At 42.1% G+C, this 16,874-nt stretch overlaps 1 protein-coding gene across 2 annotated transcripts in view; it reads left to right on the forward strand.

Annotated features, from left to right (window-relative positions):
- The window catches only part of khdrbs3 (KH domain containing, RNA binding, signal transduction associated 3), a 50,541-nt gene extending 37,809 nt beyond the window's left edge, over nucleotides 1-12,732 (forward strand). Inside the window, exons 7-10 of one of the 2 annotated variants that reach the window (XM_062445997.1) lie at nucleotides 2,118-2,200; nucleotides 9,116-9,174; nucleotides 10,361-10,498; nucleotides 12,709-12,732. In XM_062445997.1, coding sequence (XP_062301981.1) covers nucleotides 2,118-2,200; nucleotides 9,116-9,174; nucleotides 10,361-10,452 — 234 coding nt within the window. In that variant the 3' untranslated portion in view covers nucleotides 10,453-10,498; nucleotides 12,709-12,732. The other variant, XM_062445996.1, reaches the window with a different exon arrangement.
- The last annotated feature ends 4,142 nt before the right edge of the window (nucleotides 12,733-16,874 follow it).

Consider the following 16,874-nt stretch of genomic DNA (forward strand, 5'->3'; position numbering starts at 1 on the left):
ACTCGTGATTCGTGCAAAGGCCATCCAAGTAAGTAAACATAATGAGAGCTGTTGCAACCCTGACAGCAGTTAACACGGTTAGTAACACAGACATGTTTCTCCCTTACATTTCACACCAACACACTTACAGTAATAGTGTGTCTGGTCCAAACAAACGGCAATAACATGCCATTGTTAAGCTTTAATGTGACAGTTTCCACCACACGGCATGGCCAAATCGGCAGTACCTAGATAGAGTTAACAGTGAGACAAAGACTAGAATGAAACCTTTGAAATTGTAACCAGCTCATGATAAAAGGTAACGAGGGTGTGCTATTTTCGTAAACCCCTATCAAATACAGTAGGCTACATGGCCATCACCCGTGGTTACAGCATGTTGCATGTGATGAGGCAGCGAGGAGGCAGTGATTATGGTTGGCTTTGCAATGTCGCCTTCCGTTCAACCAAATGTAGTCTCATTATGTTACTGTTCACAGAGCCCCTCCAAGCCCTGATCAGTGGGATAGCTCTTCGGGTCCAGGGCATTGGGAATGATCATTCCGATAGTACCTTGAGGGTATTCCCCCCCCCCCCCCCCCCCCTGAAATGGAGACGATGTATATGCAACCTCAGCACAGTTGCGACATTCACCTCGTTCTTCACCGCAATGTCTGTTGGAACAAATCTTTTCTTATAATGTTATTCATTAACGCTTATCTGAATGTGCGTGCAAGTTACACAGCGTTGGTTCTTTTGAATAACTTTACAATGAATTCGCGCTCAGCTAAGGTGTGAACAAAGGACGTCTCCCAGGGCCTCGTACACAGTCTTATCATGTCAACTTGTTCTGTCTCAGACACTTGATGGCAACATGAGCATCAAATATTCTCAGACCCTTTATTTCACTGGACAAAGCGAAAAGAACTTGCTGGAACATCAGTGCAGTCCGATTTTTTTTTCTCAGCTGATGTTCTTTCACACTAGCGGTTTAACAAAGTTAGACTGCCAATTCTAGATAAAATATTCCTTTGCGTTTCAGACTCAAGGAGACTAATGTATTTGATGTGTGGGACAGGCCATGAATACTAAAAATGCACTGGTGGTATATGGATTTACTTTTTATAATTTTACAGAAGCTTCCTGTCATTCAATATTCTAATGCATGGAACATTTATTTTCCCTCTGTTTGTATTGCAAATATTTTCAAAAATAAAAGCTTCCTTCCAAAAATTACATGTTAGCAATGAACCAGCTGTTCTGATAAACTTTCATGAGTTTTCCTGGGGATTAAAGATAAAAGACCAAATTTGAATAGTGTAATTTGGCAAGAGCATGTTGGTAATCAGGAATTAGGCGCTTAATAATAATATGGATTTGATGAGTATTTTCCTCTGTTGCTAAATCTCACAGCCATTCATTTCATGCATGCAAATGAAGGGCAGATGGAATTAGCGCACAAGTGTGTGTGGGGATGAGAGATGTGACGCAAGGGGTCGACGTCTTTTGTGGAACATAAGTCCCATTTATCCTAAATTAGGACGGGTGTGCCACTGCTTCCCTTTGATGTTCCTTTTGACGAGGCGGGGGACCGGGGCAGGGTGAGGCAGGGGGCGGGGGTGCTGGTGAGGCAGGGGGCGGGGGTGGTGGCGGAGGAGATCGCTGGAGCACAAACAGATGTTCAAGGCTCATCTTCAGAGATGGCGATGAAACGGAGTCAGGGCATGAGTCGATACATCTGGCTGTCACACAGTCGACAGTGAGATGAGGACCATGCCGGGGTTGTCACTTTGATGCATAGGCCAACACAGTCTTCCTACGTCTCCTGATATCAACAACACAATACAATGGATGGGCTCATCCATATCCACAATGATGCAAGTGTTACAATACGTTGAAAACATTGACTCATTTTTTTTTGTCTTCTTTTTTTACTTAATGGGGATACAGACGACACAGAGAATAACAACATTAAAATGATTTGCATTTAAAATCTACCACAAAGCTCTGCTCAGTCATTTCTAAGAAACATAAACCTTAATGAAGCATATTATTCAGTAAGGATGTACTCCTTTTTTCAAAGTGAACTGTGGTTATTCCTGATTGTGTGAACATGTTTGCCGTTTGCCCTCTCACTCTAGGATTATGACGATGGATATGGGACAGCTTACGATGATCAGGGCTATGAATCCTATGACAACAACTACACCAATCAAGGACAAAAGTAAGTAACCACCTCTTGGTTTTCAGAGCTCTGAACACTAGGTTTTTTTTTTACCAATCAAGTGTCTTTCATCCCAAGCTTGTTTTGGTTGTGCAAAGGAGTATACGGATCGTCAGTAGAAAAACCATTGTATGGTATTTCACTTGGTCTGAGATGTTTTAAGTTGACGTTTAGATCACTCACTTCTTCAGAGAGGTTATCTGAATTTATACATATATTCTGGAATAAAGTTGCCTAGATGTGATTGGCCAAGGTTGCAAGATAGATCTACTTGTGTCTCTGTTAGCAGGTGTGAATAAAGTGTAAATGGGGGGAAATAATGAAGTCATTAATAGCATATATCAGTGGATTATGATGTTTTTAGAAGGACTACACAAGGTAAAAATGTAAATATATGATAACATATGGAAGGGGTCGTTACTCAACTGAGTTCAGCGCATGTCTCTTGGATGGAAACCCTCAGAAACGCATTTGAAAAAGACTGGAAACGAGCTGGTAGTTTCTCAGTGATGTCATCATGATGGCAACTTGTGTCAGATCAACTATTACACATAACAGTTATTACATTTGGTGATTTGGAAATGGCGGAAATGTGGATCAAAATCATACAACCTTTTTACATTTGTGCGATGATGTGACAACTTAGTCTGACAGACATTCAAGCCAACATTAACACGTTTGGCTTTTTGTCCATTGCGGCAATGGCGCACCAAATGTCTGCATTATGTAAAACAGAGGGTCCTGCATGGCTAAATAAAGAGTATCGATTTTCTCATATCAAGGGAACGATCACCCTCCCCATGTCACATAAGGTTGAAGGCTCTCCTTTAGGTTGCTGGTTTGTTTGCTCTTGTCTCTCCGTTTTATTAATCTTGCATCTGTGTCACACAATGTTTCACCTTTATTTTTTGCCTGCGTGAGCAGTTTCAAAGAGGGCGTGATTGTTACTGCACTTAAGATGTCAAAAAATTGCATTAGAGTCAGCTGTAAAAAGAAAAAAAAGAGGAGAAAAAGAATGAAAAAAAAACCCAACATATTAGCCTGTCCCCTGCTTTTGTGCGCTGGATGCTTGATGTTTTTCTTTTGTGCTCGTTCCAGGATGTCAGCTAGGTATCGTCCATCTCTCACACTGTCTCTTCGGGAGCAGCATCCCTCTCTCTGCTCCGCTGTGCTCAGAGACTGAGGGGCACATCTTGATGTGCTGGCTGTTGGATCAGCAGACGCTCGCTGGGGGAAAGGCTGGCTGGCCCTGGGTATCTGCAGATATTTGTTTAAAAGCGGCCTTGTGAATAATCACCAAGGCTCAGGGCAGGAGAAAAATAGAGTCCATCATGTAAAAACTGGTGCCTAGAGGCCTGGTGGGCTCAAAAAGATTTTCTGATCTGTTATCTGGCTACAGACGAGAAAACTAATGGGCTCAGGCTTTGGAGCTGGCTGCCTCAAGAGACAGCTGCTTCAGTTTATTTACTTATTTTTGTTTACTTATTTATATTTTCCCTGTCTCAGATCCGTTATAAAGTTAGCTTTATAGGGAGATTAATTGTCCATGTCTATGATTAGGAAGATGTTGGCAATTTCTTGCAACATTACTTTCAGTGATTGTTTACAGTGGCAGGCTTTGACAGACCTTTGATTGCTATGAGTTTGGTCATCATGTTGACAATGTTAGTCATTGAACACAGCAGTTGTTATAAATCTCGCGAACAAGCGTGCATTTGTTTGTATTTGTTTGTTTCCTAACTGATACAAGATTATTATTACATGACAGTTTAAGAAGGCGCCTTCTCAGTTTCGGCAGAATACTGCTATATTCCTACAGTGTTGTGTGTCTTGGAAATAGATTGACAACATGCGCAGTGTTTGCATTGTGTGCATTCATTGCAATCGTTTGACAACAGCTCCTCCTTTTAAAGCCATTCCACTTTTAGAGGTAGTTACATTTCATTAAATATTTCGTTGGAAAAGGTGCAGTCATTTTTTAGACAGTCCCCCCTCATAACAGCCTGACAGGTCAGAGCTGGAGCAGGGCCCGTGAGGAGCGTGAGCTGGGATCCGTGGACAGACAGTCTCTTAACAATGCCTCATGTTGCCTTCAGGAGCTTCAAGTCTGAAGACCCGAGATCTGGCCACGTGGCAGGGACTTCTGTTGCTGCAGGCTAACAAGCAAGGCAATTCAACATTCCCCTAGTATGATATCACCCCCTCACTCTAACACCACAACCACCTACAGGAAGAGAGGAAGATATTTTGTGTAATAAAGGATTGTGTTTGCAACTCGGTAACCCGGGTGAACAAAAATCTAATTCTCAACACTTTAGTTCATTAGATGTCAGTGTGTTCGCAGCGTTTTCCAACTGTATGTTGAATAGGAAAAAAAGGATATACGCACATAACCTTGAGACATGAGAATTTAGCTCAACAAGGTTTTTCAATCGCACAGAGACACACGCAAGAAGACATTTACATGTTTTCGAAGAGAGGAGCAGCCTGACACCTATGGCATTGTGGGGAACTGTCAAGAGCCGTCGGTCCACCGAACCGCAATCACTCGCAGTCTTTTCCCTTCGAGTGTTTGTATTGCGCAGCGATTCAAATGATCATCCACTTATTAAAAGCAGCAAAGGGCTTACGCTCGGGAGAGCTGACGGAGGGCGGGGTGGCGCAGACGTGTGGGTATTAATCAGGTGTAAGGTCGTGGGGGAGACGGGAAGGAGGAGGAGGCGTGGAGAGTCTCTTTAATCGTATTAGTGTGAGAGCAGGTCTGACCTCCCTGTGGGTAATTGAGGAGGATGACAGGTGCGGCCCAGCGCCAGCCGGACCCAGGGAGAGGTCATCCTGGGCTAGGCCAGCTCGCCGCTTCGTCGCGAACAAAGCGTTATTTCATCGCTGTCACCTGTGAGACTGAGACGGGAGGCTACGGATGCCTCTCGCCCCTCTTTTCTCCTTCCTTCCTTCTCCCCCCCCCCCACTCCCCCTCTTCCTCCCCCTCCGCCCTGCTTGCCAGCACCTCTTCGTCATCGCGCTGGCTCCCACAGGGCTACATTTACCGTCAGGGCTGTGACACTCTTGCAAAGGGCAGACATGTCCCTCAGGAACAGCTGTAAAACTCAATCCAGGTGTGGAGTACTATAGAGGACAGCTCTACATGTGTGAATAGCAAAGGGCAGTCTTCGCCTGGACCACCAAGGGCAGAGTATGACTCTATTGGGGAATGTACCGTGTCTTCGATCAAAACGTTTTGTTAGGAGATGCATTGTGCGTGGTTAGGAAAAATGAAATGTCATGCTGGTAGACATGTTGGAGCTAAAAAGCACGGTGTGTGACCTAGGGGTCCTGGGATGGATTCTGGGAAAGTTTCTGCCTTTTTCCTGAGCTGTGAACATGTTCTATTGTGTGAGAACTTTGCAATACACTGGGCATTCATTTAAATTCTTTATTTTAGAGCTACCGTAGTAACAAACCATAACAATAGCAACCAAAAAAAACACTTATGTTCATTTCCATTCTCATTTTTGAAAGTAAATGTAATTGGAATGGGTTCTATTCAGGCAAACCACATTTGACACATTTGTACATCCATGACGTTGACCACCATTGTCCATCATTGTGACACCACAGCAGGAGTGCAACAGTAGAGATTGCCTTGCAATCAGTCCATGTGTCGAGCAATCAACCGTGGTCCCAGAGGGACCTTGTCAGCTTCAGTTAGGTGAACCTCATTTTGGACAATATGCAGGAAACTAAATAGGTTTATTTTTAGGCCATTTTCCTTTATAGTCTGTTGTCATCCTAGTCATCCTAGAAAGTGGTCAGGCAGGTCCGCACAGGGGTCTTCTCCCCACACGTTTTCATTTGTTCTTGTCATCCTCTGGTCTCAACATTCGAGTTGAGAATGCTACAGTAGCATACTCACTAACCCAGCACCCCCCCCCCCCAAAAAAAACAACTAAAAGCATGTCAGAATACCCAGGAAGTATTGCCTGGTTCTCTGTCTGAGACTAATGATGTCACAATGACTTTGACGTTTGTTTTTACCCGCATGCTCCCTCTACTGCTATTAAATATACGACAAAGGCACAACTGACTGGGTTACATTGGGCATGTGGCACCTCTCTCACTAGGTTTCCCCCAGATTTATCACAGAGGACTGGAAGAGTAATGGAGGTGTAGCAAAACAAAGTCCACCGGGGACATGTACTACATCATTCAGATTTAACGCCGCCATCTGTCTAATGGCGCCAGGGAGCGCCACCATCAGTGGTTAAGATCGCCTATTCACGGAGATGACAGATGCATGTGAGAGGCAGGAGCATACCTGTGGAAAACTAGGTTTGAAATTCCTGCGTCGTGATCACGGGACAGGGGTACTTAATAGGCACAGCGTTTATTTCTCAAGGTCTTAGCCTCAGTTAAGACAGATTGCCGTGCCTTGGCTGCCTAACAGGCTGGGAGACATAGGAACACCGGACATGCGCATCCCTGCTAATGAATGTCAAATCAAAGACTGACCTATTTAGAGTCAAAGTGCTTTCACACCTATGACAGGGCAATATCTCCGAGGAGTTTTTCAATGCCCTGGACATCTCATCTTTTGCTTGTGCACATGCTGCCAGCCATGCTGTTTGCAGTACACCGAGCTGTGATTCACAGCCAGGGATGCTAAATGTGTAATACACAGGGGAGTAAACCACAGCGAGTCTTTTCAACTGAAAGTTCTCAGCGATAAACTATTTTCCACTGTTGCCTCTGCCTTGTTATGCCATATTACCTTTATGTTGCTAGTGTGAACCAGCAGGAAACTAAAAGCCTTCCTTTGAAGTGAAATTTATAATTATGCAACACAGCAATGTCTTGGTTCCATTACTATCATTAGCGTTTAAGGAATGTTTATGGAGTTTGACTGTGATAAAAAAAAACACATTATAAAATTAATTTAATGCGTTACTGTTTGATTGTTTTAGTCCCAGTCACATATAGCACACCATGGGAACTTCAATATTTATGTTTATAACTGGTTGATTGACATCTAAATGTGATAAGGGGTGTTTGACCGCTGTTGAGTTAAAGACATGAACTATGCACCAGTAATTTCCTCTGGATCTTTGACCTTCTGGAGGACTCACCGTTCAGGGTAATTGAGTAGAATAGGACACTGGTGAAAAGAGGCAGCGTGGGGATATTGACAAAATGTCACCCCAGAAATTAGAGGTGCCTAACTGCTTTTGGTATCCTCCTTTTCTCCGTTAAAGGGAAAGCATTTGATTTGGCAGCTGTCTGGGGACCCTTCCAAAACCATTCCAGAACATTTCTGAACTATTGTCTAATTGTCTTTGCAGCCTGCAGGGGGAGGTTTTTGTTTCCAATGCGATTTTTGAAAAATGGGTTTTGGAAAAATGTCGTTGGTGGCTTGTTGTAATTTGATGTTTGTTCAGAGATGTCCTCCTTGCAGCACACCCCAGTGGTTGGTCATGGTGAGAAATCTAATGATTTTGAATAGCCTGTCAGGTTTTCACATGGTCTGTGTGACATAGCTAGAGAAAAGATGCACAACTCTCTCTCTCTCTCTCTCTCTCTCTCTCTCTCTCTCTCTCTCTCTCTCTCTCTCTCTCTCTCTCTCTCTCTCTCTCTCTCTCTCTCTCTCTCTCTCTCTCTCTCTCACTCTCTCTCTCTCTCTCTCTCTCTCTCTCTCTCTCTCTCTCTCTTTCTCTCTCTCTCTCTCTCTCTCTCTCTCTCTCTCTCTCTCTCTCTCTCTCTCTCTCTCGAAGAGTGGTGTCAGATATTTAGCGACTGGACACCAGTGGCAGGCTCATGGTGGCACCTCTACTGTGAGGTTTGATTAGAAATCTCACCTCTCTCTGAAAAACAACATCTGTTCTCCCTTAGTCAGTGACTTCCACACATGAGCATCCTCACTCTGGAAGCAAGCAAGCTACACACACACACCATGGACTGCTTGTTTATCCTATCCCGAGATGCCTCTCACCGATCAGGTTGTCTGATTCACAGCACTTTGTACAACAAACCGATTTAGTTATCAATCAAGAATGGATGGTTTAGTGCTTTGGGGGACACGGCATCGTAAAGGTTCTCCCCTTGAGAAGTCTTGTGGTGTTGAGGTTGAATGCTAAGCCCCAACTGGGGCACCTGCAGCTCTCTGATCCCGAGCTGGAGAGAGAGGCTGCTGGTGTGACAGGCCAGACTGACAGGCTGGGAGAGAGGACTCAGCGGTGATGGGCCACGCCGTCTTAGTGGCAGTCTTATGATGAATTACCTCTCCAGGGTCTGAACGATGCCACTGATACTGAATGATGCCGGAGCAGGATTGTTCTGTCAGCAACTCACCGGGGACGGCAGATAAATAAAGAGAGAAATCTAGAAATGAACTTCAATGCAAGATGGCCTCCTTTTTACTTTTCATTAAAGTTGCCATCTCTCATATATCTCCATATGTGCTGATATGGAAGTGTTAGGTTGTGGAAAAAGACGTGCCAGGAAATTGCCATGTGAAGGCACAGATGTTACAAACTTTTGAGTGATTGTAGCCTGTCTGATCCTCTCTTGGCAGCTTATCTTTCAGTAGAGGGTGTGCTAAAGACTCCTTCAGTGTGCTCTGGTTGTCTTACAGTGCAGGGTATTGCACAGGCTCCTTCACTGCTGGGTTTACATATTGTTTGTGATTTGGTGGAACAAAGTAAGACAAATCTGTTAGTCTGTCAAGAGTTAACTAACAACAACAACAACAGCATAATGGTTACCATGCTGTGCAACACTTGGAAACACCATTGTTCCATTCCATTGTTCTGCTCTTCCGTTCTATGAAGAAGAGGTGGATGTACCGTGTATAAAGACTGTGTACATCTCCATTCTAATAATGCACTTTGTCTGATCGCATTTCTCTTTTTCTTCTCCTTTCAGCTCAGAAGACTATTATGAATATGGACATGTGGTAAGCGGGGAATCCTACGACTCATACGGTGAGTTTACAGCTTCACGAAAGAGCGAATTGTTCAGATGAATCTCTCTCTCGATTTATGGTCAGCATGGATCTGTTAATCATGCCAGTTTGAGAAGTTTCAACACTGTTTGAGTCCTGTATTCAGTAGCGGCGCTTTTCTTATGTGTTCTCATTAAGAAACTGTCGTCTTCCGTCTGCAGATGTCACGTCTTTGTGTTCTGGCAGTTTCGTGCCCACTAAATATACATACAGTACATGACGGCAACCTTTGCCATGGTCTGTGAGATCATATGTTGATTAAATAGTTATGGTGGATATGCTTGTTAGTCTATAATCATCCTTTAAATTATCAATAATTGAGGGAAGATATTACAAATTTATATGTGGACACAATGTTCTGGGTGATAAATTGTTACGAAGCATGAAGAAAAAGCTGAAACAAAACAATGTGCACACTTGTAACCATGCGGGCACACTACCCTATCAAAGTGCTGACTTGCAGTAGAGAAGAAAAGGATGTCTGGCAGTTCAAAGGAGTCCTTCAGAAAAACAGTTGATGTACACCCTTGTTCTCAAAACGCAAGGTTACCTTGGTCACTGTTTCTAAAGTGATTGTCAGTTAAAGGTTGACAAGTTTAATTAAAGAGTATTGGTTAAGGGCTGCCAACTGAGACCCTGTCACAGGGAAAACAGGCCTTTTGTGAGCTTCAGCTCAAGGGACAAGTCTCTGCTGGCTGGAGATCAGACAAAGGCTGGCATCGACGCAGGCACTTGCACATCGACAGTGATGGGGGTGAATGGGGGCTGATTTAGACTAATGGTAATTGTGACCTTTCGCCTGGAGACACTAAACAGGCTCTTTTCAAGTCGCTATTTGATCTTCTGATTCAATTATCTAGAATGGATCCTTCCAGGTGTAAGGCGCAGATTCATGATTGAGCTTCTGTTTGAACTTGCAGACAACGACTCGTTTGTTGTCGGTCCACTCAAGTCAACACCAGTCTTTTGAAACCCTTGTGGAACTTACTCGTTTCTGAAGTAGCTTCCTTGATTTGACAAGTCACGCCAATGTCACACTCTCCGGCAGCACACTGATAACAGGGACGTCCATTTCCACAAACACACCTCAAGTAGTGGTAACCTACATGCTGTATATTAGCATTTCCCCTGTCCCTTACCTGTCCCTGTTGTTCCCTCTGAAACAGGTCAAGAAGAGTGGACTAACAATCGCAGCAAGGCACCGCCGGCACGGACAACTAAAGGAGTGTACAGAGAGCAGCCATACACCAGATATTGAACTGTTTGTACAACCTGAACAGTCCCCCATGGCCGTGTCTTTCTAAGTAATGGATTTTTTATGGACGCTCCCCCCTTTTTAGAATATGTATCACACAAAGCCAACTACTAACAAAGAGGAGATGGTGAGAGTTAAGACCTTGAATCAGCGTTAGAAGTTGGTTTTCAAATTGAAGACCCTGGTAATATGACATGACTGAAGGGCACATATACAGTACAGTAGGTGATATTGCCACCCTTTTGAGTAGATTATAAGTTTAATCGTGCATTATATGTGACGCTTCTCTTTCGACTGCATAGTAACATTTGAATGACTCCGCAAAGGCATTGAAGTAACATGTTTCTATATCACAGCTGTATGTACAGTATGTATAACAACATGTTGATGCAATGTTGTATTAGAGTCCTACATTGTTGCTAAGAGGAGTAAGAGAAACGTTACAAATAGTGCTGCTCTCAAATCTCAGAGCCTGCTGTGATTGATCACTTTAATATGTTAGTGCTTAGCTCTAGAAAGGTGAAGTATTGTAGATATTTTTTTCTGAGGGGTTGGTTAATTGTTTCCCTTGTAAGATACACCTTTACAATAAGAATGCAGAAAGATCACTGTATACTTTGTTGTTTTCTCCTTTTGTAAAATGATAGTTATTTCGTGTTAAAGGGCTTATAAAAGCATGGTGTGCAAACATTGTGGATAGTATCAACTGTTTTCTCCTAACCTTAAAAAATGTGTAGGTGTAATCGTTTGCGTTCCAGTCTCCCACTCTAACCATTCCAATCTTAAATCACAGGTCATATTTTATGTAAGATATCTTCAGTCCAAACATGTTGATGAGCTTTAGAATACGTGATTGATGCTCTTCATGCTCTTAACAATGATCAATCTTTTAGTTTTAAACTTGAAATGCTTTCAGTGTAATTATCAAGTTATATTGAAACATCAAATCATTGCAAACTTGTTAAAGGTTCCCACCAGGTAACAGGAGTAGTGTATAAGTACTGTATATTAACCTTTTCAGCTTATGTAAGCCCTTTAATATTTTCTTCTTGGTTGATGCAAAATAAACATTTTGAAAGAAAGACATCGTGTTCCAGAGAATACTTCTGCATTTATAAAATGAAATAATAATCTAAACTAATAAATCACACCATAAAGCTTGATGAAGACCATTTTGAAAAGAAACGTTTTATAGACCATGATTTTAAAGGTTCCTGATGATTGGGCAGATTGAATAATAAGATGTATAACAACATAAAACGGATCATTATATGGCACAACAAAAACCCAATAATGTTTCCCTGTAGTTAAAGTCAAGTCAATTTTGAAAACTGAATGTACACACAAAACAACACTGTATGTGACCATTTTCCAGACACAGTGTTATTTGATATCTTTCTATAATTACAGTTCATGTCAAGCAATAGTTTAGTCAAAGCATTTGATCAAATTTTTACTTCAGGAATAAGGATTTTATACAGTATATACTTCTGACATACAAACAAAAACACATTAATTCCAAAACCAACACATCTGTATCTTGCTTTTGACAATGCGCCTCATATGAAAGTCAATATTTTATTTCCAATGCTTATGATTTGTTTGAAGAATGAACACAAGCTGAGTGACACCTACGGCAACAGGAATTCTCAAATGTCTGTAAACGATGGCTATTCTATTTTATAGAATTCGTACGGGGGATTTCTCTTTTTCTGTTGTTGTTCTGCTCTTCCTGTTCTCTTCTGGTCGTGTGGCCCTCTCCCAGTCTATTAAAGAGCCTGCCATTGCCCTGTCTGTTAAAGAGACTAAATGACCCCAGCTGACCTCCGCAGAGAGAGGATGGCAGTAGCTGGTTAAAAAGGCCTCCATTCCACAAGGTAATCAAACTGAACCAATTTAACCCCATCCCTAATGTAGTTAGACATAAACATTTTCTAAAACTAAAAGGAGCATTAATATGTTTTATTCTGTCTCTTTTAAGACCTTCTGTAATCTTTAGTGGCTTTAAAGGCAAAGCTGGGGATAATTAGAAGTCCTTTAAATTGCAAAAAATTATCATAAATAGCAGTAATACTTTATCAACTTCTATAAATAATTGTATCATAAGTCTTTGATAAAATGTCAAATTATGAGTAAAATGAATAACCCCACAGCGTTGTTTAATCTACAGAGTCTGATGTTTGGATACTTTCAACTGTAAATACTTAACCAATTTGTTTTCTCTGCATTATTTTAATCAATTTTCCTGTCTTCTTGTAGGTTGAAGTCAATACCTACTGCAGACAATCCTACTCCCTGGTTGTATAACAGTATTAAGGCAAGGTGAGTCACTTTAATTTAAGATTGTGGTATGAGGCTCTTTTTCTGTTAAAAAATATGTAGTACGGAAACATACAACTGCATTAGAAAGATGCTGGCTGGTGGAATAAAAACTTTTATCCAAATGTCTTGGTGTTCAAGGTGTCATGTCACTATCACTGTGATAGTACCGTATAAAAAAATTATAGTCAACATTTTTAAGGAGTTTGTAACCAGTACACAGTCATTGGTGAGCTTTTTAGAAACACGGCAATCCACCTCGAGGCTGAGGAGAGCCTTGGAAATCCTCCCAAGGCTGGCAGTGTCCACAGAGCACAATCCTAATCCTTCCTGTTTAACCAAACCACAATCCCTCTGGGTATCTGGTGCCAGACAAAGTCTCTGCCACCCTTTGTGCCACTGTGATTATGAGGTCATCTGAACACTTTGTGGCCATGTGCCATCTTGATGGAGATGGGGCCTTTTGCCTTCCAAGCCACAACGGGGATGTTTCCAGCTGGAGTCATAAGAAAAACATGCCATGCATGAGCACATGTCTCGTACAGAGGCATATAATGACTTATTGATTCTTCACTTTGAAGAGTGGCTAACGAAATTCCATTATTTAATATTGTTTTTAGGGTGAAACCAAACAAGGCCGGTGCAAGGAAAACCAAATCCACTACATTCACCAGCAAAGAAGCCTCCTTGTGAATATCTCCAGGATAAAATGGTGGACTTTCAATTTCCGCTAACCGAGCTGATGTGAAGTAAGCTGGGGGTCGGCGGAGATGGTGGTGGAGCCACCTGAGGAAGAGCACCAAAGGGAGGAGGTTAACGTGTGTATCACACTTGTGCCAGACTCCAGAGGAAAAGGACACCTGCCGGGCAAATGGAGTTTGTCCTCCCCTGGGACACTGTCAGGGAATGTTTCCCTCACAGTGCCACAGACTGTGTATACATTTTACATACAACCTGAAGTGTGCTGAACTGACTATGAACCCACTCTCCCAGTGTGTGTTGACTGAGAGTTAATGGGGAAATGTGACTCTCCCTCTCTTTAATGCATTTGCTGTACTTCACAAGAGAAGAAGAGTAAATTAATAATGCAATATGCCATGGGCCTGACATCGTATTGCCAGAAATGACAGTCTTCTAATTACATTTTGTTTTGTTCATTACACTATATCTAATCCATTCAAATGAATAAATAAAACCCTTTCAGTGCCTTATTGTGTGCCAGCAGAGCTCAGGATGTATGGCCACCGACTGTTTTGAGACTGACAATACACGACAATGCAAAATCCTGTATCCCTTGTTTCCTGAATTAGATTTTCATTTTGATTTATCATGTGACGTGTGGGAACACCATGGTAGGAGGACATTCACCAAAGCCCATATTTCAGATTTAAAAGATTTAAAAGAATGTTGAGCTTAGAATAGATTTTGGCGGTGAGAAACCTCCTTGTGCATAAACCTGGATAGACCCATCTGTATTCCTCACAGCTCCATATCCTCAGCAGCAGACAATAGTTTTCCATTAAGGGAAGTGATTCTCTCTAGGCTCTCAGGCCAAGCCCCCAGACAATAACACTAAGGGGTAAGCTTGCATCTCTGGATACCAGAGTCAGCTTTCATCACCTCCGGGGGAGGACTCCACAATGAAGTGGCTTAAAATGCCAGCCTTATCTTGACTAAGCCCGTCTCAGTTAATAAAGTACGAACGGCTTATTTGATTATAAGTGTACACATAGGATGCCATGATCCTGTCACCAGACACCAGGCAGCTCTATTCAGGATATGACTTGCAAGTACTCAACTCCCTCAGCTACTTCCTTGCACAATATTGTTGATAACACACTGAAATAATGAAGCTCTTCATGTGTTGAATGTCCAAAACGGAATAATGGCTTGCTGAGGTAAACGTGTAATGTAGCCAACACTCTTAACATAATACTTAACTAAAGATCACTTGATTCCCCAAAGCTTCATCAATTGACTTGTTTCAGGCTAAAGAACTCTTACCGTTCGTTCTTGCCTTTTATTCCTTAAGTAACTCAAGGGATAATTTCTGCCTATGTTGAAACACTGTGATCCATTTTTGAATTGCACCTCTTTCATGTTCATGTGATGTAAGAGCCAGCCTGGTAACAGGTCACTGCCTGACAGAGTGGAGAAAGAGTCATTATCTCAGGAAGAAATGTGTTCATTTGCTCAGCTTCCTCCAATCAGGTACAAACTGTGTGGCTGTGCTGTATGTCTGACATCATCTGTTATTTCCATGTTTTATTCTTGTGTACAAATACTACTGTGTAATGTTTCAACATAACCTCTATCTATCAATCAATCAGTCAAAAAATGGAAAGGTTTACCATACATATGTTGCAACAACATAAGCAATGACGCTTGTTTTCATTGCCATTGAATCAATTTATTTTCTCAATGCCTGTTAATGTATTGTGATTTACTATCAAACCATGAAAGAAACATGGACGTAGACTATTACATTCTGTGTATTTACAAACAGTAGCTTAATGTTGTGGACAATTTAGTAATAAAACATTGAGTCCCATAGACTGAAGCATTTTGATTGTACACTGATTGGAGATATTAGAGAGTCCTATAGAAATGTCTGCACTGCTTTGCAAGGTCAATAACCTTCCAATCACAGCATGCAGCCTCTAGGAAATAAATTACCAATAAACTGGCATGATCTTAACTGTGTTGGATTGACATTTCTTAATGAAGTGTGTGGTAAATCTAGTTTTACTTCAGAGAGAAGCTCTCTGATGAATTTCACCAGTGGCGGATTTTGAACTTCAAAAAGGACCATGATTCCAAGATATTATTTACCTTTAGATGCCCTTGAAACAATACTTGCAGATCAAACACGTTTGTGCAGGGACGGCTGTCTAACTCTCAAACCCTTTTAATATTGTATGTTGCCCACTGCTCTGTCTCCAATACATCTCTCTCCTGATGTAAATACTGTCAGTTCTTATTCTTATATCTTTATTCTGCTTCCACCTCTCACTGATCTGACTTTGAAGCGTTTTTCATTTATTGGGGGAAGTATTTGATTACTAAGGTCCACCTGTTCCTGCCCCCATGAAGGGGGAGGGCAGGGTTCATAAGGGTGGATGTGCCTTCAGCCAAATATAGGAACATTCAAAATGGGGCAGTTATGTCAAGGAGAGGCTAATTTCATCCCCAATTGATCCATTACAGCTGATACAGCTCTCATAAAAAAAATGAATTTACGCATAGTCATAGAAGGGGATGTATTGCCAGGTTTCCTCTGAACAGTCCAGCCTGTCCTGTAGTGTTGACATGGCCTGGAGGATGACGCAGGGATACCACACTTATGGGTTGTTGTGCACAACATGTTGTCATACTCTGTGTTAAAAAAAATCCTGGGTGAAACTAATGACACCATCGCTCAACAATCCTATGAGGACCAGAAGTTTGCTGTTTTGTGCCGAGGTAAAGGCTGCAGCAGTTCGGATGGCCTTTCCGATGGTCAGCGATCAGCTTTTGACAGCAGGCCTTGTTAACAGCTTCAGCTGCCTGCCTGATATCGAGTCTGAACTTTACGAGGCTGTATGTGGGGTTTCCTTACAAGGAGAGTGGAAACAGCCCAATGCTTCAATCCACAGTAAAGACATAATCAGAACCGAAATACATACCGACAATAAATAAAATCCCTGCCATGTTTAGTTGAGGACCTGTAACTGTGGCCCTTAAGAGGAAATTGAAGAGCACTCATAACATCTCTCTTTCCATTTTTTCCCCTCATGGAATTCTGGCCTTCCACTTGACATTCCCCTCGCCTGAACCTTTGTTAGTGTGGCACTTTAATCTCCTTCCTCAACATAACCATACACTCTTCTCAAAGATGCACAGTGGACAAGCTTCCCATTTTAGTTTCTGGAACAGATTTTTCCATTTATTTCTCTCTAAAGTTCTTGGGCATACCTCAACTGCATAGATGCTTATGCATTCATAAAGGTGGTGATTCAAATTGATGGCAAAGCAATCTAAATTCTTTAAGGTCATTGGAGCTGGCTCCTTACATTCCCGTGGGGCACTGTGATGACAAGGAACAGCTCCTGCACTCATTTTGGGAC

Source organism: Osmerus eperlanus, chromosome 20 (genome assembly GCF_963692335.1).
Source record: "Osmerus eperlanus chromosome 20, fOsmEpe2.1, whole genome shotgun sequence".
NCBI lineage: Eukaryota > Metazoa > Chordata > Actinopteri > Osmeriformes > Osmeridae > Osmerus > Osmerus eperlanus.